At 40.7% G+C, this 23,421-nt stretch overlaps 1 protein-coding gene across 1 annotated transcript in view; it reads right to left on the minus strand.

Moving 5' to 3' along the window:
• The window catches only part of rit1 (Ras-like without CAAX 1), a 302,333-nt gene that overhangs the window by 169,005 nt on the left and 109,907 nt on the right, over positions 1-23,421 (minus strand). The window contains exon 3 of the mRNA XM_060844603.1: positions 22,290-22,363. Within this exon, the coding sequence (XP_060700586.1) occupies positions 22,290-22,363 (74 nt within the window). The remainder of the gene's footprint in view (positions 1-22,289; positions 22,364-23,421) is intronic.

A 23,421-nucleotide genomic window follows, 5' to 3' on the forward strand; every position in this document is an offset into this window, starting at 1 on the left:
TCTTCTCAGCAATGATCCGGTAATTACATTTGTACATTAATTAGATCTGCAAATAGCAAAACAATGAAGTTTTTTTTTAAATAGGGGAATATTAGACTCTAAGTATTGAATATGGCATTTATTCTACAATAAGCTGACCTCCATAACTCATAAATGATGAGGTGGTGAGCAGGTTATGCTCATAAGGAGGTAATCATCCCATTAACTCATGGTCACATTTATCCTACCTAACTGGCTGAGTTTAAATGGGATTATAAATATACGAGGTTATTTCCCAGGTCATTACTTATGGGTTGGAAGCAAAAGGAGTAGGCAAGTGCAGAAGTACAACTGATCAAATTGAAATGGTGGAAGAAAATAAATTAGAAATTGAGATTGAAAAGGCAAAGACCACAGTGAAATAACAGTGAGCAGGAATAATGTTTTAAAAAATGAACATTTTTAGTTAATTTACGACGGTGTGAATGTACAGGGGATACCTAATGCCTGCAACAAAAAGTTGTCAGGACCAAACTGTAATCTCTGGCCCAAGAGGCTCAAACTCTCAAGAATTCACAAGATAAATTGTCACCTTCATCACCCGGATGTTCACCTGGTGGAAGGGATTATCTGCTTGCGGTAAAATATAGTCGATCAATCATTCCATTAAAATCAAGTGGCAAAAGTAAACATTTACGTGACAGAAAAGCAAGATAGTAAGTTCGAACAAAAAGTAGCAATTTAAGAGAAAATAAGACAAAATATGACTTTGGGCATGTAAGCTTCAAGAATTGTGCACGCCTTTGTAAAAGAAATAGTGCAAGAACAAGGAACAATAATGGAGGGTTATGCATTGGATGAATTTAAAGGGAAAGATAATATTTTTTGGAATATTTGACTGTAAATGTTATAATGCAATAGATTTATTTGGCAGAAACACAAATGACAGTGAGGAACACTGCAAATGCAATGGTATAGCTACAAGTGTAACTTTTTCATGATATGGTTTCCTGGCATTTTGACAGATGTATGTTTCAGCTGATCAATATGATCAATATAATTTGATTAAGTTGCTATTTCAGCAATCGACAAATGGCTGGTGTGATCTTTTCTCCCAAAAATAATGCCCCACTTTTAGGTTATTAAGTCAGTCCTTTATTCAATAAGTTCCAGTGCAAAAGCAGGGCAATAAACATGCTGTGCCATTTTATTTCTAAGAAAATCCATTTCCAAGCAATCGGGTTATTCCATGTTTGAAACTGAACCATGTTGCATTAATATTTTCAAACTGCTTCTGAGCTACACCTACAAACAACACATTCAGTCCATTAAGGTAAGTGAATTCCTGAGCTTCAGTTATGGGCAGAGTTTTATTTCCGCCACCTTTTCGCTGTCTGGTTCATCCTCCCTTAACCCCCTTCATGCCTGCCCTCTTGCCCCAGAGAACAAACTTTATACAAAGCCTCCTTTATTTTCAAAGAGACTCCCAGCAACTCATCAGTTTCTCCATCCAAGGTTTGAATCTGATCTCATCTATTTCCATTGTGAACTGCCTCAGATACTTTTCAAATACAAATTAGAGAATTCATATTTACAGCTTAATCAAAAAGATATAGACTGGCACTTTCCAATTTGGTGTTAATGTATGGCCCTGCGTGTCTTAGAATGTGTCATTTGCATTGTAGTTCATGGTAAGTTTTCGAGAGCGACCGTCGCTGTTCAGATCCTTTTGTATAGGAGCAAGCTTGTTAAAGACTTAAAAAGGACAAATTATATGTTTTAGATTACTTACAGTGTGGAAACAGGCCCTGTGGCCCAACAAATCCACACCGACTCTCCAAAGAACAACCCACCCAGACCCATACCCTTACATTTTACCCCTTCACCTAACACTACAGGCAATTTAGCATGTAACTGCACATTTTTGGACTATGGGGGGAAACCGGAGCACCCGGAGGAAACCCACACAGCCACAGACATAGGGAGAATGTGCAACCTCCACACAGGCAGTTGCCCGAGGAAGGAATTGAACCCAGGTCTCTGGCACTGTGAGGCAGCAGTGCTAACCACTGAGCCACCGTGCCATGTGTGGATGGAAGCTTTTACCCTCACCAGCACCCTCAAGAGTTGAAGGTTCTGACAAGACATTTAAAGAGTACCCGTCTACCTGGTTTAAGTGAAGAAATCATCATTACTGCAACTGTATCAGGTGCTGGGGAGAGCACTTCTGGACTACTATAAGAAGTTATGATCTCTTCATTTGTGGAAAGATACCAATTCATTGGAAGCAGATCATAGAATGTTCACTCGGATAATCCATGGTATGGAGGCTTTATGAACAAGGGCTACACAGTTTGGGACTGCAAAGAATGAAAGGTGATCTTATCGAAATACATAGGATTCATAAGGGGCTTGATAGGGTAAATACTGAGGGGATGTTTCCCCTCACGGGGAGAGTCTAGGACAAGAGGGCATGGTCTCAGAATAAAGGGACCTGATTTAAGGCTGAGATAAGGAGGAATTTCTTGTCTCAGAAGGTTAAGTGTCTTTGGAGCTTCTTGCCAAAGAGAATTATGGGACAGAGTCCTTGTGTATCTTTAAGTCTGAGATAGATTCTGATCAGTAAGGGTTCAAGTGTTATGAGGAAAATGCAGGAAAGCAGGCATGATGAAAGTCATATCAGCCATGATCCTACTGAATGGTGAAGCATGCTTGAGGGGCTGAATAGCCTCGTCCTGTTCCTATTTATTATGGTTTGATGATAATATGGTCTTATTCCCATCTTCCCTCTCCTACAAGTTGTCTACCAAACATCATTTGATCTCTCTATGCTTTCAGTGATGCCTCACCAGAACGTCTGCCTCAGGGATGGCACGGTGACTCAGTGGTTAGCACTGTAGTCTCACAGCTCCAAGATTCGATTCCAGCCTCGGGTGACTGTCTGTGTGGAGTTTGCACATTCTCTCGCGTCTGCATGGGTTTCCTCACACAGTCCAAAGCTGTGCAGGCCAGGTGAATTGGCCATGCAAAATTGCCCATAGTTTTAAGTGCATTAGATACCGGGAAATGGGTCTGGGTGGGTTACTCTTCAAAGGGTCATTGTGGACTTGCTGGGCCAAATGGCCTGTTTCTAAACTGTAGGGAATCTAATCTAAAATGAATAGGAATGAAAGGCAGTTCTCAACCTCCTGAAGAGTAAAAAGAGTGTTCCAATAGGAAATCAGCAGGCTGGGACCAGGTTGTAGAGGAAGTAAAGGCCTCTATGATACATCTATAAACAGAATCCAGAGCAAGATAAGGGCCAAAATCTTCTCACTGCAACCTTTCACTCATAGGATCACCATTCAGACTGACTGTGTCTCTGTACAACCATTTCACACAGCACATGCATGGGTGTGCACTGAAGGGCTCACAAATATGTATATGCTGACAATTGTTTCACACTTCCTACTCTCTCACTGGGGAGGGCCATGCATGCTCATCCAGTGTTCATGTGCATACCCTCATCACAATCAACCTTACTCTCGTTGCAGGACAAGTTAACATATAACAGACTGAGAGAGGCTTCCTGGTCTCCAGATCCTCACCATTCATGATGAAGATGCAGTCTAGATGGCAAGAGAGGACCAAGACCAGCACCGATCGAGAAATCGAAATGACAGTAGTCAATTAGCAGCATTGTCATCTTTCAAAGTGCAGCCATTGACTTTCGGCATTATGCTTCTTCGCCACTACTTCTCCTCTCTCTTTGAAGTACTAGTGATCAACAAACAGCAAAATAGAAGAGTCCAGAGCTATATCTCTGAGGATGAGGACTGTAACATTAGAAAGCCACTGACCTGCAAAGACAGTGGTGTAGTGGTAATGGCACTGGACTAGAACCCAAATGTTTTGGGCATATAAGTTTGAATCACTGAAAAATCGGAAATAAAAGATTAGATTATGGTGACCATGAATCTACAGTCAAATGCCATTAGGAAAAAAAACCATTTGAAGCATTAAATCCCTTTAGGGAAGGAAGATATACCTAACTATAGAATCACAGAATCATACAGCACAGAAACAGGCCCTTCAGCCCAACTCATCCAAACTAACTAGGTTTCCCATACTGAACTAGGCCTATTTGTCTGTGTTTGGTCCATATCACTCAAAAACTTCCCTATACATGTACTCGTTCAAATGTCTTTTAAATATTGTAACTTTAATCCCCCCTACCACTTCCTCTGGCAGCTTGTTCACCTTCTGTGTGAAAAAGACTTACCCCTCAAGTCCCTTTTAAATCTTTCATGTCTCACCTTAAAACTGTACTCTCTAGTTTTGGACTCCATGACCATAGAGAAAGGACCCTGGCCATTCACCCTCTCTATGCCCCTCATGATTTTATAAAGCTCTTTTGCCTACATGTGACTCCAGACCAACAGAATGAGGCTGACTTTTAAATTAATAGCTCAGCCCGTGACACCCAAATCCCATGAACGAATAAAAAAAATTCAGCAACACAATCTGGTGAGCACATCACTGGCTGGAACAGAGATGGTGGAGGACCTGAAACTAGAGGACTACTGGAGACCAAACATTTCTCAGCCTATTGCAGAAAATGTGCCTATGTTTGGGGCATCGTTGACATGGCCAAACTGGAGACATAGGCAGGAAAACATCAGGTAGGAATTCCAGAGGACTTGACTAGATTGCAGTGAAAGACAGAGAAGTGGTTCTGACATGCAAGCATTCTTCTCCTTCATCAGAAAGGAGGGAACCACCATGGTGAGCCAAGTCCTCCAGAATACTCAGTGGTTGCTAGATATGTAATCAGATCTACAAACTGTCACAATGCCTTGGATATATGTATCATTTACAAAATGCACTGCAGAAATTCGCGAAGGCTCTTTGGAGCAACTTTCAAATCAATTACCACTTCTATTGAGAAGGACGAGAGCAGATAATACATGTGAAGGCTACCACTTGCAAATTCCCTTCCAAACCACTACCATTCTGGTTTGGAAGTACAAGCACCACTGCTTCAGTGTTGCTGGGTCAAAATCCTGGAACACTCCTTCTGCAGCACATTAGGTGTCCCTACACCAAATGAGCTGGAATGGTTCAAAAAGACAGCTCACCACCACCTTCTCAAGAGTAACCAGTTACGGGCAATAAATGCCAGCGTAGCCAGCAACACACATATCCCATGAATGAATAAAACAAAACAAAAATGTCCAGCAAGAATTTCAAAACAAGAAGGACATCATCATCTTGACCTCACTCCAGGTACCCCTTCTTCTCTAGAAGATAGAGTGGTGGCACCCACACACAGGCGCAGGAACAGACAGGCACCTTAACAGCTTATTCCTTGGAAAATCCAGAGGTGCCCTGATCCTCCAACACCCTGTGCCACTGACCATACTGCTAGCAGGTGATTGGGTTGTGGATGGTGAATCTGTATTTGTGAAGGAAATTCTCACCAACCCAAGCCTTCAAACCCTAAGACCACAGAAGATACCAGTCAAAGCCTTCCCAGTACAGGAGCAGCAGTGACATATTTTGTATTGCTACTGGACTAGCAATCCCGAACCACAGATGAATGCTCCCCTGGGGACGCCCATTCAAATCTACGTGAAATTTGAATTCAATAAAAATCTGAAATGAAAGGCGGGTCTCAGGGTGACCATGAAACTATCATTGATAGTCATAAAATCTCAGCTGGTTCACTAATGTCTTTCAGGGAAGGAAATCTGCCAGTCATGTCTGATCTACCTGTGCATCCAGACACATTGATCTGTCAGACGCTTCACTGCCCACTGGACAGTAGTGAATGGGCAACAAATGCTGACCTCACCAACCATCCCACATCCCATCAACAAATAAAAAAAGCAGGTTCCCTCAACCTTAGCTTCTGATGTTGAGCCTGCAACAATAAGCAAAAGAAGAAGAAATCCTTTCAGAGTACCTCAAAATGGCACAGATGTTTCATTAACATTCATAAATATAACAGTTGTAAATTTATATGAAATTTCACTGTTCAAATGTTTGATCTGGTCTCATTTCTCTGCTAGGTGCCTGCATGGTTGTCAGTTTTACAGCTACAGGTGCTGCAGTTAACATAGCTTAAAGGTCTGTACTTTTGAGTTATTACATCCCAAGCAGAGAGAAGAACCTTGAAACCAAAGCAAATCACAACACAAACTAGAACTCTTCCCAGTCAATGAGGTATGTTGAATAGAGTTTACAGCATTCTCCCAGCCAGCAACTCCAGAACAATCAGAAAGTGAAAGAAACTTGTTTGTGCTGCTCATTCCCACTGCAAATTAATGACTGCAGTTTTTGTGGATCTGTTACCGAATGAGCCAATGCCTTGCCATCTGTGAGGGACCTCCTGCGGAAACTCAACAACAGTTTCTCCTCAGATGAGATATTTTGCTCCTCCATCTTGTGCTATCACAAGACATCCTCCACCTCGACCTCCACCCCCTTGAAATATCAGGCTATGGAGGATGCAGAAATTTGCTATGATGAGGGACATCCCTTCTGAGATATCTTGCATTGTCCCAAATGACTTGTCCAGGCAACTGAATCTCATCTTCAGGAGCCCATGGTTGTTACTGTGGAAACATATGCAATATTTACCCTTCCTCAGACAGGTGTCAGGAAGCAGTGGGTAGCCTTGGTAATTAAGGTGGTTAAAAACAATGACTGCAGATGCTGGACACCAGATTCTGGATCAGTGGTGCTGGAAGAGCACAGCAGTTCAGGCAGTATCCAAAGTGCAGCGAAATCGACGCTTCAGGCAAAAGCCCTTCATCAGGAATAAAGGCAGTGAGCCTGAAGCATGGAGAGATAAACTAGAGGAGGGTGGGGGTGGGGAGAAAGTAGCAGAGAATACAATGGGTGAGTGGGGGAGGGGATGAAGGTGATAGGTCAGAGAGGAGAGGGTGGAGTGGATAGGTGGAAAAGAAGATAGGCAGGTAGGACAAGTCATGGGGACAGTGCTGAGCTGGAAGTTTGGAACTAGGGTGAGGTGGGGGAAGGGGAAATGAGAAAACTGTTGAAGTTCACATTGATGCCCTGGGGTTGAAGTGTTCCGAGGTGGAAGATGAGGCATTCTTCCTCCAGGCATCTGGTGGTGAGAGAGCGGCGGTGAAGGAGGCCCAGAATCTCCATGTCCACGGCAGAGTGGGAGGGGGAGTTGAAATGTTGGGCCACGGGGCAGTGTGGTTGATTGCTGCGGGTGTCCCGAAGATGTTCCCTAAAGCGCTCTGCTAGGAGGCGCCCAGATTCCCCAATGTAGAGGAGACTGCATTGGGAGCAAGGGATACAATAAATGATATTATTGGATGTGCAGGTAAAACTTTGATGGATGTGGAAGGGCCTTGGATAGAGGTGAGGGAGGAGGTGTGGGCACAAGTTTTACAGGGGAAAGTGCCAGGATGGGAGGGTGGGTTGTAGGGGGGCATGGACCTGACCAGGTAGTCACGGAGGGAACTGTCTTTGCGGAAGGTGGAAACGGGTGGGGAGGGAAATATATCCCTGGTGGTGGGGTCTTTTTGGAGGTGGTGGAAATGTCGGCGGATGATTTGGTTTATGCGAAGGTTTGTAGGGTGGAAGGTGAGCACCAGAAGCATTCTGTCCTTGTTAAGGTTGGAGGGGTGGGGTCTGAGGGCGGAGGTGCGGGATGTGGACGAGATGCATTGGAGGGCATATTTAACCACATGGGAAGGGAAATTGCGGTCTCTAAAGAAGGAGACCATCTGGTGTGTTCTATGGTGGAACTGGTCCTCCTGGGAGCAGATACGACGGAGGCGGAGAAATTGGGAATATGGGATGGCATTTTTGCGGGAGGTAGGGTGGGAAGAGGTGTAATTCAGGTAGCTGTGGGAGTCGGTGGGTTTGTAAAAAATGTCAGTGTACCCACCAACATGGGTGAGGTTGGCTAAAAGGTGCATTTACCTGAGAATGTTCCACAAGGTAGAGATCATTGACAGCTCTCTGGGTAACATGTGCTGAGCTGCACTATCTGCTGTGTGGTGTGGTCACAAATGATCAGTATTAATCTGACTCCGAGTTGAGAATGCCATTTCACTTCAGCTAGCTCAGTTTCATGGCTACACAGTTGCCCTTATTTACTCCTAAAATACTGGTCTGAGAATTAATCTTTGCTTTAAAATAGGAAATGAAATTCAGTTATATTGTAGTTGTGGCGATCTAGAATGCCTTTACCCTGAAGTAGTTAATTAGTCCTCTTTCATTACACAATACAATATCTAATGTATCCTGCTCTCTGGTCAGTTTCAAGAAATTCTTGAAAGTGTTCTATCAACTCTTCAGCTATGCTATGACTGCATTTTTTGAAGAGATTTTTCCAGTTTAAATGTAAATTCACCTCTCCCACGATTATTACCATCCTTTTAGCAGCTGTACAGGGTCTTCTGTAATTCTTCCTGCATTCTGGTTACTGTTAGGGAGCTTGTAGACCTTCCCTCACAAGTTACTTATTGCCTCTACTGTATCACATTTTCACCCAAACTTACTCTAAACCTTGATCACCTGAACCAAATCATCTCTAACTACTGCAGCAATGCTGTCCCTTCCCCTTTACCTGGCTTAATATTCTTCTTGAAAATCATATACAATATTCAGGATCCAATATTTATCATCCTGTAGCCACATGACTATAATTGCTACCAAAGCGTATTTACTTTGATAAGTGGTATCAATTCATTTGCTTTTCACATTCAGGTATTTTATTTTATCTCTGTATTATCAAGTTTGCTTGGTATGTTTATCAGTTATTTTCTCTTTGTCCCCTCCAGCCAATCTCTGATCCTTGTTACCTTTTTTTTATTCCTTTACAGGATGAGGGTGTCACTGGCCAAGCCAGCATTTATTGCCCATCCCTAATTGCCCAGAGTTCAACCACATTGCTGTGGGTCTGAAGTCACATGTCGGCCAGACTGGCTAAGGGTGGCATATTCCTTCCCTAAAGGACATTAGTGAACCAGATGGGTTACTCTTACTTCCAGATTTTGCTGTGTTCAAATTATAACTATCTTCCGTGGTGGGATGTGAACCAGGGTCACCAGAACATTACCTCTCTGGATTAACAGTCTAGCAATATTACCACTAGGCTAAGGCCTCCCCATATTGCTATTTACCTCTCTTGCCTTTTCTTTGCTCTTTGATATACCACATATGTCCATATTTCATTCCCTTTCTCCCACTGTTTTGTGGGCTCAACCTCAACACCTAAATAATTTCTAAATAATAATGCGATGTCTGACTGGAGCAACCCTGCCTCCCCCTGACTGAGTGCAGCACAACCCTTAGAATTACTTGTAGGATTACATCTCTACTTTCAGGGGACTACACCTTTGCCCAAGTTATCCTCCCTCCCTTTCACTATTTCCATAGTTCCACACCAATCAAGCAATGCTGCTCCTTATTTAATTTTTAATGGATCCACACCCTTGGGGCTTGGAGATGACCCAGGAAAGCAGGATGCCTGATCATATGTATAAAAAGAAGTGAGAGCTGTGATAAAAGTTACAGAATTTATCTTCACTAATGTCTTTTTTTAAAGAGTTTGAATTTCAACTAGTATCATGTGTGAATGTTTAAGGGTGAAGGGATTTAATAATTGCCTAGGTCAGTCTTTTCCAAATCATGGTTTTAACTCAGTATGCATCAGTGAGCAGATGACTGACGGTCTCCTGGAGTGTTAACAGAAGTTAATTTATATTGTGGAGTTTATGACAGGTGAAGAAAAACAAATTAACTGATTAGCTTCACAGAAGCTAGGATGAGTAATGTTTAAAATAAGGTAAAAGCTTCTGAATTTATTTCTAAAGATATCTGGCTATTCTATAAGAATAGTTACTCCTTGACAAAGGAGTTTATTCAGAGCAGTTAAAGGAAGCTAATACATCAGTACTTTACTGCATTTCTTGACCAGGAGTGGTTGGTTAGACATCTGCAAAGCTGAGAAAGTCTAAGATATCAGATGTGAGTGATTAAGGAAAGGTCTTTACAGCTCACAGAACCAGAACCGGAAAAAAGCAGTTAAGTCAATCTACAGAATGGACAAGGAAGGAAAACTACTCTGGATTTTGATTAACTGTGAAGTAGTGGTTTGCTGAGTAGATGGAGCTATTTTGGAAACTACATTATAGTTAGATATCTTGTGTGTTTTATTTTATTATTTCTTCTGTGTAAAAACTTCAGATTTATTGATAAAAATAAATCTGTAACCTGGCATGTTTATGTTTCAGTAAAAGAGCACTATATTCATTTTAAAAATACATGATCTACTAAGTCAAATTTAATTCTGGGATCTGACTTAACTAATAGTAACATCAGCCATGGTCATAACATAACCCAAGTGATGGCAAGCAGCACAGAAGGCCTGGCATTACTCCCAGATTTCAATACGCTGACTTTCCCATTCTGCAAAGTTGTAAGTCAAAAGTCATCAGCCTTCTGAGAATCCCAAACAGAGTCTCAACAGTAGGATCTACTCTGATAATTCCTTCTCCTGGGCTCACGATCAATCTCCCAGTGTTTGTGAGTGACGTTTCTTTGATGAGAGAGTGTGCTCTGGCTGGTAGTTAATAAAGGACAACCTTTATCCCAGCTTTCTAAAACACCATCTTTTTCTTTCTGTCTCTCTCTCTCTTCTCCTCATCTCAGTCTAGGATTCTGTTTTAAATGTCAGACTGCCTGAGACCCTGCAAATCTAACCATGACGCATGGCAAAGCCAACTGCTCTGTCCTTTATTTTCAGGTGTTCAATCTGACATGCAGATTTTAATAATAATACTTGGCTTGGGGCTCCTGTTCCCATAGTAACCACACTGCACAGGCGTATCCTGGGGCTGAACTAGAAGCAGTTCATATGTTCCTTTTTATTGCAGCAAGTTACCATCAATTAAAGAGACAGTCCAAAAATAGCCATCTCATAATTTTTAGTTGTTCCCCACCCTCCCCCCACCCAGATTAGAGTCATCTCAGTCTACTCTCAATTATTCATAAAATGATGGAAGGTTTTATCAACAGTGCTGACAAACAGTATTTGTTCAGCAATAGCCTACTCACTGATGCAAAGTTTGCATTGTACCAGGGACACACGGGTTCCTGATTGCATTATAGCCTTGGTTCAAACATGGACAATGCAGCTGAATTCCAGAGGTGAGATAAGAGTGATGGCCCTTGACATCAAAGTTGTATTTGACGGAGTGTGGCATCAAGGAGCCTGAGGAAAACTGAAGTCAACAGGAAGCAGGGAGCATGCTCTCTGCTGGTTAGAGTCATACTTGGTACAAGGAAAGATGTTTGTGGTTGTCGGTGGTCAATTATCTCAGTTCCAGGTCATCTCTGCAGGAGTTCCTCAAGATAGTGCCCACAGCAAAACTATCTTCAGCTGCTTCATCAATGAATTTCTCTCCATCATAAGGCCAGAAGTAAGGATATTTGCAGATGATTGTGCAATGTTCAGCACCATTCACCCCCCCTCAGATACTGAAGCAGTCCATGTCCAAATGCAGTAAGGTTTGGACAATATCTAGGCTTAAGCTGACAACTGGAAAGTAACATTCATGCCACATGAATAACTGATAATGACTATCTCCAACAAGAGGGGATCTAACAACTGCTCCTCGATATTCTTATAGACCATCGAGGAACATGGATAGGGTGAATAGCCAATGTTTTTTTTCCCCAGGGTAGTGGAGTTCAAATGTTGAAGGCATATTTTTAAGGTGAAAAGGGAAGCATTTAAAAGAACCTGAGGGCCAACTTTTTTTACACAGAGGGGGTGTGTGTATGGAACATGCTGCGAGAGGAATAATTGCAACATTTAAAAGGCGTCTGGATGGGTACATGATTAGTAAGGGTTTATAGGGATATGGGAAAATTTGTTAGCAAATGGGTCTAAGTTGGAGCAGATGAGTTGGACGGGAAGGTCAGTTTCTGTACAGTAGAGGATTCTCAGTAATCGAAGTGGAGGATGGGAAAAAATTCTGGCTGTAACAGATGCTCCTTTTCTGAGGTATTTTAGGCGTTGGAGATAATTTCCTCAAATTCCAGGAGCAGCAATTACTGTTTTATATGCTGTTGCATTGTTTTGGAACTTTGAAAAAAAAAGTCAAAACAGCAGCAGTTTTAGAAGGGAGAAGAACAGACAAAGGAAGCATATGGTGAGGTCAATGCAGGAGGGAGAGAGAGAAAAAGAACCCACACTGCTAACTGACAGAGTTAGCAGTTACTGTCTTTGCTGTTGAATTCATGTATCGCTGAACATCGGAGTGTGTCTGGGAAAATTAAATAACAGTGAAATTTACAACTGATCTTGGAGGAGCCTATTTGGGGAGGTTACAGGACAGAAGCAGATAAGTTGATTTTAAGCGCGGCCTTAAGATAGGTCTGCAGTAGTGAGTAGAGTGGATTCTTTCTTGAGTATATGTTTTATTGCGCTATGTTGCTTGAGTAAACTGAAAATATAAGCCATAAGTGTTATTTTAACCTAGAGCAGTGTTTTGTAGATGAACAGCACTGTTTTCTGGGTGTGTAGATTGAAAGAAGCAAAAATGGCCCTTAGTAGAGTGATGTGCTCTTCTTGTCAGATGTGGGAGTTTAGGGAGAGTTTACATGTTACTGAGGATTATATCTGCAATAAATGCTGTTGGTTGCGAATACTATCAGATCAAGTCGATCGGTTGGAGAGGCAGGTAGAGGCAATGAGGAATTTACAAGAGCAAGGGGATGTGACGGATGGCAGTTATAGGAAGGGGGGATGTCTCAGATACAGTTACATAGATGGGTTAACTCCAGGAAAGGTAAGAGAGGTAGACAGGTAGTGTAGGAGACTTCTGTGGCTATCCTCATTTCAAACAAGTAAGCTGTTTTGGAAAATGGAGGGTGTGATGGACACTCAGGGGTATGTAGCATGAGCAGCCAAGTTTCTGGTATTGAGATTGGCTCTAATGCAATGAGAGGTATGTCGGGTTCCAAGCAATCGATTGGATTAGGGGACTCTCTAGTCTGAGGTACAGATAGACGATTCTGTGGCCAGCAGCAAAAAATCAGAATGGTGTGTTGCTTCCTTGGTGCCAGGATCAAGGATGTCTCAGAGAGGGTGCAGAATGTTCTCAAGGAGGAGAGGGACCAACAGGAGGTCATTGTCCACATAGGAACTAACAACATAGGAAGGGAAAAGGTTGAGATTCTGAAGGGAGATCATGTCTCACAAATTTGATTGAGTTTTTTGAAGAAGTAACAAAGAGGATTGATGAAGGCAGAGCGGTAGATGTGATCTATATGGACTTCAGTAAGGCATTTGACAAGGTTTCCCATGGGAGACTGATGAGCAAGGTTAGGTCTCGTGGACTACAGGGAGAACTTGCCATTTGGAAACAGAACTGGCTCAAAGGTGGTGGTGGAGCATTGTGTTTAGATTGGAGTGCCACAAGGATCACTGCTGGGTCGACTACTTTTCACCATTGATATAAATGATTTGGATGGGAGCATAAGAGGTATAGTCAGTAAGTTTGCAGATGACATCAAAATTGGAGATGTAGTGGACAGCGAAGAAGGTTACCTCAGATTACGACGGGATCTTGATCAGATTGGCCAATGGACTGAGAAGTGGCAGATGGAATTTAATTTAGGTAAATGTGAGGTGCTGCATTTTGGGAAAGCAAATTTTAGCAGGACTTATTCTCTTAATGGTAAGGTCCTAGGGAGTGTTGCTGAACAAAGAGATCTTGGAGTGCAAGTTCATAGCTCCTTGAAAGTGGAGTCACAGGTTGATAGGATAGTGAAGAAGGCATTTGGTATGCTTTCCTTTATTGGTCAGAGTATTGAGTACAGGAGTTGGGAGGTCATGTTGTGGCTGTACAGGACATTGGTTAGGCCACTGTTGGAATATTGTGTGCAATTCTGGTCTCCTTCCTATCAGAAAGATGTTGTGAAACTTAAAAGGGTTCAGAAAAGATTCACAAGGATGTTGCCAAGGTTGGAGGATTTGAGCTATAGGGAGAGGCTGAACAGGCTAGGGCTGTTTTCCCTGGAGATTCGGAGGCTGAGGGATGACCTTATAGAGGTATACAAAATAATGAGGGACATGAATAGGGTAAATAGCCAAAGTCTTTTTCCTGGTAGGTTAGTGAGCAAAGTTAGGGCGCATGGTATTGGGGGCAAAGTACTGACCTGGATTTAAAATTAGTTGGCTGATAGGAAATAAAGAGTAGTGATAAACAGCTCCCTTTCAGAATGGCAGGCGCGTACCAGTGGACTACCACAGGACTAAGTGCTGGGACAGCAGCTTTTTACAATATATATTAATGATATAGAAGATGGTATTAATAGTAACATTAGCAAATTTGCCGATGATACAAAGCTGGGGTGGCAGGGTGAAATGTGAGGAGGATGTTAGGAGATTACAGGGTGACCTGGACAGGTTAGGTGAGTGGACAGATGCATGGCAGATGCAGTTTAATGTGGATAAATGTTTGGTTATCCACTTTGGTCACAAGAACAGGAAGGTAGATTACTACCTAAATGGAGTCAAGGTAGGTAGAGGGGCAGTACAAAGAGATCTGGGTATTCTTGTACACTAGTCAACGAAGGTAAGCATGCAGGTACAGCAGGTAGTGAAGAAAGCTAATAGCATGCTGGCCTTCATAACAAGAGGGATTGAGTATAGAAGCAAAGAGGTTCTTCTGCAGCTGTACAGGGCCCTGGTGAGACCACACCTGGAATATTGTGTGCAGTTCTGGTCTCCAAAGTTGACGAAAGACATTCTGGCTATTGAGGGAGTGCAGTGTAGGGTCACGATGTCAATTCCTGGAATGGTGGGACTATCTTATGTTGAAAGATTAGAGCGACTGAGCTTGTACACCCTTGAGTTTAGAAGACTGAGAGGGGAGCTGATTGAGATGTATAAGATTATTAAAGGATTGTACACTTTGGAGGCAGGAAACATGTTTCCGCTGATGGGTGAGTCCCGAACCAGAGGACACAGCTTAAAAATAAGGGGTAGGCTATTTAGGACAGAGAGGAGGAGAAACTTCTTCACCAGAGAATGATGGGTGTGTGGAATGCTCTGCCCCAGAGGGCAGTGGAGGCCCAGTCTCTGGATTCATTTAAGAAAGAGTTGGATAGAGCTCTCAAGGATAGTGGAATCAAGGATTATGGAGATAAGGCAGGAAAAGGATATTGATTGAGGATGATCAGCCATGATCGTAATGAATAGTGGTGCAGGCTCAAAAGGCACCTATTGTCTATTGGAGTTGGGAAGACCAGTACTAGAGGACATAGGTTTAGGGTGAGAGGGGAAAGATATAAAAGAAATCTAAGGGGCAACTTTTTCACACAGAGGGTGGTACGGGTATGGAATGAGCTGCCAGGGGAAGTGGCGGAGGCTGGTACAATTGCAACATTTAACAGGGTCTCCTAATTGGACTGCAGTAATTCAAGAAGGCAGCTCATTACTACCTTCTCAAGGACAACTAGGGATGGGCAATAAATAGTAGCCAGACAGTGTTGCCCACATCTCATAAATGCATGAAAATGTTTAAAGACCTTAGAAATATGGGCCCTGAAACCCAAGTAATTGAGGAACTTTTGAAACTTGAGTTTTCATACACTGAAGAACTCCTCCTAGAACATAGAACATTACAGCGCAGTACAGGCCCTTCGGCCCTCGATGTTGCGCCAACCTCTCATACCAATCTGAAGTCCATCTAACCTACACTATTCCATGTACGTCCATATGCTTGTCCAAGGACGACTTAAATGTACTTAAAGTTGGCGAATCTACTACCGTTGCAGGCAAAGCATTCCATACCCTTACTACTCTCTGTGGCTGAAGACCTTGAAACTGTTACAGTAAATCAATTTGAGTTGTCAAAAGTTCTTGATGGCATTGGAAAAATAATGAGTTGACTTGCACTCCCCTAAATCTAAAAACAAAATTAATCATCACCTTCTCCACTGATATTCATGGATCCAGCCTGGACTCCTGGCTCAGATACCCAGGCTTCCCAATATTCACCTGTCTTGTACAGATGTGACCACTGAGGTGAGATATACCAGCATGCCCACACAGAGCTGTATAGTAAGAGCTTCTGAGTTAGCAAGTCCATGGTCATTACCACACAGAAGTGAAAGGATCTCAGTACACAAAAGATCATGCTGGAAACTCTACCTAGAATACCTGATCTGGGATGTGCAAGCTGAGCACTGCAATTGGCAAGGCACCAAGCTGTATGGCCAAGCTTTATTAAAGCCCAGATCCTTAGAATCACACCTAGCCCATACACCCCAAAGGCTAGCAGATCACATCAAACAGCATTTCCCAGCAAACTAAGTACTGACTGTACCCAATTAACCCACGTTTGCAAAACTCACAAGTATCTACCATTAGTAGTGATTTCTCAATCAGGTAGCATTTACTACACAATCCTGAGTGTGCTAAGAATTATGCTGGCAACCAATTTAGGATTATTGGTTGGGCTCAAACTCGCACACTTACATGCACTGGAAACTACAAATCTTCATACACAGAGCAGTTGGAAAAAAGATTTATACACACTGTGCATATTTGAAATAATCAAGTAACAGACATTCTCTGCTTTATTCTTAAAGTTAATACTTTAAAATCATAGAATCATGGAAACGTGGAATAATGGCATCATACAGTACAGAAAAGGCCATTCAGCCCATCAAGTCTGTACTGCCTACACTAGTCCCATTTTCCCACATTCGGCCCATAACCTTGAATGTTATGACATTTCAAGTGCTCATCCAAATATTTTGTAAAGGCTGTGAACTCTCCCACCTCAACTACCCTCCTAGGCAGTACATTCCAGATTCCAGGTGAAAAAGCTTCTCCTTAAAACTTCTCTAAGCCTCTTGCCTTTCACCTTAAGATTGTGTCCCCTTGTTATTGACCCTTTGACCTAAGGGGAATATCTGCTTTATATGTCCTCTGTCCTTAACCCTCATAATCTTATACACCTCTCTCAAGACCCCCTCAACCTTCTCTGCTCCATAGAAAACAACTTGAGCTTATTGAGCCTTGCCCAATAAGAATTGATCTGCCTTGTTTAAAATTTAAACAATGATTGTCAATTAGCTGTCAGTCATTATTAATCAGTGCATTCTCCATGGTAATATCTCCACTAAAGCAAGTCCATTTGCCAACCAATCAACATTCATTCTCAGCATAAATATTGTTTTCCTTTATTTTTGTAATTCATCCAAATTCTCCCTTTGTGTGTGAAAATCTTCAACAAAATGACCTATTTATCAGCATTACTCAAGTTCATAAGAAAAGAAGGACCATGAGAGTGGCACCACCTTTCAGACAAAACACAGCACAAGTTAGTGACATTCACAGCAAGTGAAGCAAACTAATTGAAAAATAAGCCAATGAACACTGAACACTACACCACCCTTTAACTATTCAACGGGGCCAGAAAGTCACTAGGAGAAAGTGAGGTCTGCAGATGCTGGAGATCAGAGCTGGAAATGTGTTGCTGGAAAAGCGCAGCAAGTCAGGCAGCATCCAAGGAACAGGAGATTCGACGTTTCGGGCATAAGCCCTTCTTCAGGAATGGCTTCAGAAAGTCACTATCCTTCAAACGCACTTTCAATATAATCCCTGTAAGAGGCCAACAGAAAAGCCACTGAGAATAGGCATTTTCCAGTAGATTATGGCACTTTGTTGGGGTAAGAGCCACTAATTGGCACAAACAAGGTGAAAGCTGTAAGAGGATGCATAATCAGGGAAAATCACTCCTAAACTGGAAAATGTCCATATCCTTAACGCTGGTATTGGCAGAATACTGATGGAGAAAGACATTATTGGTTAGCTGCCTATTAGAACTCAGGTTCATCTTGAAGACAGAAGCTTAGATTACAGTGTAGTGTCAGTTTGTAAAATCTTCAAGATCTGACTTCACCATTCCCCTTCTTAAACAGAAAAATGGCAATGTATGAATCCCTTCAGAGTGCAAAACAAAGCCCCATTAGTTTGCTTCCCTGTTATGGCATGTGCTCCTAATAGCATGATCACCCACACATTTTCAGTAAAGGTTGCCCTCTCCCTCTGACCCTTCTACTTTTAGCTAAGTCAACGTAGGATTCCCAATATTTGTATTCACATCCAAGACATATAGGCATTGAAACGTGATGGCATTTTGCATTTTATATTTTTACATGATTTAGTTCTAAAATGCAGTCGAAATTTTTATTCAGTTGCAAAATTAGTTGTCTTTCAGACAGATGTAGAGCAGCAGCAATGTTGAGTTCTTGATGCAGTTTCATTATCCTTGTCCAGAATATGCCACATAATCATTTTGATAAAATACATGAAAATGTGTAAATTCTGAAAACATCTAATAAATTAACTCAGTGAACTGTAGAACATTATAGGGCTCTGCAATTATCTGTAGAACATTATGGGGCTCTGCAATTATCTATAATAACTGCCTTTATGAGTATTTCAAGGCATGATTAAGAAGAGTCGCCTTCTTTGATATTATGGAGATGCCATTTTAATTACCATTCACAAACAGCTACAACATTCATTGCAAATAAATTGTCTAATGCCATTAGCCTGTATTTATTACTTTAATAGCAGCTCTACATACTCAATATTTTAAAAGAATGTAGAAGAAGTACCATCTAATTGTTTGTCCTAAATGCAATCACAATTTAAGGCCATAAAGAAATGTTAGGGCCTATTAACAATTTGTTCTTGTAAATCTTCAGCTTCAGTATCAAATAACATTCATAATTATAACTTCAATAGAATATCCGAATGGAGAAGTTGCAAGTATCAGGAAGACCTAATAATCTAGGACTCTTTGCTAGAATAGAGTGGATGGAGGTGTCTTGTTATAAGTCTTGAAAATGTGAGCAGACATGTTAAGACAGGTGTAGAGAAGTTGATTCCACATATGGGTTGTCCAAAGCTGGAGAACATAAGTAAAGATAACCACAATATATCAAATAAAATGCAGAAGAAACTTTCCTTCGAGAATGGTGTGGAACTTGCTATCACATGGAATGGTGAAAGCAAATAGCATTGCTTCATTTAAGTGGCTATTCAAGAAGTATTTGAGAGAGAAAAGAATAGAATGATGATCCAACGATAGTGTGCCCTGAGTAACATAATAAATAGAAGTTTAAATAAACCAGAGAAAAGACAAATATGAGGAGCAAGATTCAAGTTTCCAGTTTCTGGAATGTTCATATTAGTGAAATTGGAAATTACGCTGTGTGAGTCTAAAGTAATTCTACAACAAGATTCTTATTTTGGAAATATCAATTCAATTGCAATTAGTCGTACCAAACCTGGACAGAATGATGACATTGCTCCTGAAGGATGAAATGGAAGACTTGTTGAGTCACATTAGTAAGCTCAACTGGTTGGGCACACAATCCAAATCAGACCAGACGTGAGCTTTGAAATATTATACCTTGGGCCACAAAAAATCCAAAGATAGATGGCAACTTGAAAGTGAAAAAAAGAAAAAATTAAAATAGAGAAGTGTCTGTTGAACTTCTCAGTTTTGGGTGATCCCAATAGCATAACATTGATCATGGGTGACATGGTGGCACAATGGTTAGCACTGCTGCCTCACAATGCCAGAGATCTGGGTTCATTCCTGCCTCAAGCAACTGTCTGTGTGGAGTTTGCACATTTTCCCTGTGTCTGCGTGGGTTTCCTCCAGGTGCTCCAGTTTCCTCTCACAGTCCAAAAATGTGCAGGTTAGGTGAATTGGCCATGCTAAGTTGCCTGTATGTTAGGTCTAGGGGAATGGGTCAGGGTGGGTTGCTCTTCGGAGGGTCGGTGTGGAGTTGATGGGCCTGCTTCCACACTGTAAGTAATCTAATTTAGGTTGTTTCACATGCAAATTTTGGCAATGTATTTACTATTGTGGAAGAATTTATAATATTCCTTGTGGGAGACATTTGGAAAGTTGCCTTTGGACTGGGATGCAAACAAAACAAGAAGGATGATGATGAGTACATTTGCCATTAAAACTGTTGATGCTATGAATATGGCACTCCAGCTGTCCACATTCCAGGACAAAATGCTATCTGTAAAATGGACCGAAAGAACAATATTAATAAAATGCTACTTTGATAAATTGGTCGTTGTGAGACCTGAAGAGAATAGCAGCAGTCGGGAGAGAAGATAGCAACTATCAAGATGGAAGGCTGGCAGCAATATATTAAAAATGTTGGATAATTAAACTTTGGACACTTTGGGAGTTAAATATTTAAAATTAAGCTTCTTTCTCTTGTGGATTTACAGGTTCTCAAAGATAAATGGATGGTTTGAAATAGAAATAAGGTTATGGCAATGATAATAGTCATGAGTAATTAAGACTGACTTCAGTGACTAACATAATAAACGTAGGTTGAGGTATCAATTAATGATGGTACAGGAAAATATTCTCTTAAAGTAAAGAGAAATTGGGTAAGGAAGTGTCGTTGAAGAGAAGTAGCACATGAATGGGGTGTCTTTAAAAGCATTTGGAAGTAGATGGATTACATCAGTAACAGATATCTTCTGTAGGCAACATGCAATAAAAACTGAAAACCTGATCTCTGTTTTTAGTTCAGTCAATCACTGTTGTAAATCAATAAAGTATGTCCTATATATTTAACGATCAAGAGTTCAGTATTTGCTCAAAGTATGTGGTTCATCATGGAACACAGCAGCTTGATTGTGAATAATTAATTGGTACAAGACACTTGTTCAAATTTTTACAGAAGCGGTGGTGATCTGGTGCATGAGTGTTAAGGTCAAGCAGAGAGTTTTAAGGTTTTTTTGAATAAGCAATCATGGTCTTCCCTATTCTAATTTCAGATTACTATCTGATTAAAATTCTCATTATGGTGGAAAGCTGCAGTAGTTCCTTTAAAAACTATCTGTTAGGTCATTAACAGACTTAGCTTTCCAAAATGCAGCGAAAGAGTGTCAGAAAAATGTGTAAAATTTGCCATCTTAAATGTTCAACTCTTTGCTAAATATTTAAATCATTCCCATTGTTTTAAATGCATAAAAACAATACAAATTTTTGGCTTTTAATAGAATAAAATGTTTGACTTACTCGTTGTATTGTATTAACCCTCTTTACATCTCTTGACCAAGTAACCAGATAAATATGTTCATTACATCTTGTTAATACAACAGAAGAAAGAAAGTCCACTTATTTTGGAAAATCTGATGGTAAAAATTAGACAGAGCAAAGAGAAACTGGAATTCAATGAGAATGAAAGGTAATGAAAGTTGAGGAAAATTGAATTAAATAAGGAATTAAAGAAACAGGTGACAACAGGAAGACATTTTCTAACTCTGTATTTGCCAGCCTGTGATTTTCCTCTGAAAGCAAATGTGCAGAAGTCTGTGATCTTGTGAATGCTTAAGTAGAAATCTCTGACTAGGATTACAAAAGAATGGAAAAAAGAAATAAAAGAAAAAATGAAGTGACTGGGGAGACAAAATAAAACAGCAAATTAAAAGAATTGAGGCTTTGTCTACACGGTACTAAAATCTAATCACATGTTTTATTTCCACAAGACATTCAACTGACAATAAGCTGTGAATCTTTAATAATGTCCACTCCTTTTGTGGTTTTAAGAGTCATCGATGACATTAATTTACCAATCATCCAATGTTAGTTTCATAATTCTCTGCTATCCCCTTTCTCTTTGTTGTAGTTTCAGCAACCTCTGTGCTGGTTTTCAGGAAAGAGAATGGAACTGGCAATAAACTGACTGTGTTACCGGTGCTACACAGTACACTGCTAGCTTCCCTGGAGATATTATTAAGGCAAACTAAAGCTGAATTGAGGCATCGTGATAACAAACTGCTGTTCAAAAAAACTGTACTCTGCGGTTCATTTCAACTGTCATTATGAAATGGAGTCCTTTCTCGAGCAATAATGGTATCAACTTATAGCCATACACCATGATTAACTAATACAACATCACAAGCAGATTTCTGGAGTATTATAGAATAAATACAGCACTGAGCCACATAAGGAGATCTAGGACTAGATTTTTATAGAGTCAAGGAGACTCCACGGAGATGGGCAAATGGTGGCCAGGACCCTTTCTAAATTCTCAAACCTATTCCCACAGTTTCCAATTTTCAATAGTGCCACTTTAGGGTGCTGATAGTTTCTGTATTTCTTGAAACTTATTTCTTCTCTGGTATATTGAGATCTCTTAAGCAGAATATTGAGGCATGCTATAACTTTTGTTTGTTCAACAACTAAAATGATGATAAATATAACATTAACCTGTCCAGCTGTGTCCAAAATATCCAAATATGCAGGATCGTCATCAATTCGGACTTGAGTCTTGTATGCATCTTCTGTAGAGAAATGTGAATTTAAACATGTTTTGATCCATTAAGTCTTGTTTTTAAAACATTTTTGTCGCCATTCAACTGATATGAAGTGTTTGCAATAATTTATTTTTAGGAACCTAACAATTCCAGTGGTTAAAATACCATTCTTTTCATGAAGTGAATTGATCTGTAAAATAGAAAAACTTCTTTATTATCTGCAAATACACTATAATCAAAGGATCATTTCATTGCTTGTATGCAGCTTGCAAGAAACAACTGCTGTTACTGTTGAATTTCTCAATCAAATACTCAAATCTGCCTTTGTCTTGTCAAGTGGATGCATTAAAGAAGTACAGAGTCCATTTGATTTATCTGGTCCCTGAATTTACTTGTTTAAAATATTTACTGTTAAAATAGTTACATAGTTTGTGAGAAGATTTGTAGTTCGGGTGCTCGTTGTTGTGGTTCTGTTCGCCGAGCTGGGAGTTTTTGTTGTAAACGTTTCGTTCACCTAGAAAGAGGACGAAACGTTTGCAACAAAAACTCCCAGCTCGGCGAATAGAACCACAACAAAATAGTTACATTTTTGAGAAGATTTATAGCTCAGGTTGATGATAGATATGTAAGTTAGCTCGCTGAGCTGGAAGATTTGTTTTCAGATGTTTCATCACCATATTAGGTAACATCATCAGTGAGAGTCTACAGTGAGGCACTGGTAGTATGCCCCACTTCTCTATTTATAGGTCTTGGTTTCTTAAGGTGGGTGATGTCATTTCCAGTTCTGTTTTTCAAGGGAAGGCAGATAGGATCTAAACTGATATGTTTTTAATGGAGTTCTGCTTAGAATTCCATGCCTTTAAGAATTCTCATGCATGTCTTTGTTTCACCTGCCCTAGGAGGTATGTGATATCCCAGTCAAAGTTACATTAATTACATGGGTGAATTGTCTCAAAATCTCCTGTTATGCCTGATCTTGAGGTAGAAGGAAAAAGAGGACTAACTGTGAGGTGGGATTAAAAGGGCACATACTCATCATGTAGCGATTGCATAGTTTATACAAGTAACATGACTGGCATTATAAT

The sequence above is a fragment of the Hemiscyllium ocellatum genome, chromosome 1 (assembly GCF_020745735.1).
Source record: "Hemiscyllium ocellatum isolate sHemOce1 chromosome 1, sHemOce1.pat.X.cur, whole genome shotgun sequence".
Classification (NCBI taxonomy): Eukaryota; Metazoa; Chordata; class Chondrichthyes; order Orectolobiformes; family Hemiscylliidae; genus Hemiscyllium; species Hemiscyllium ocellatum.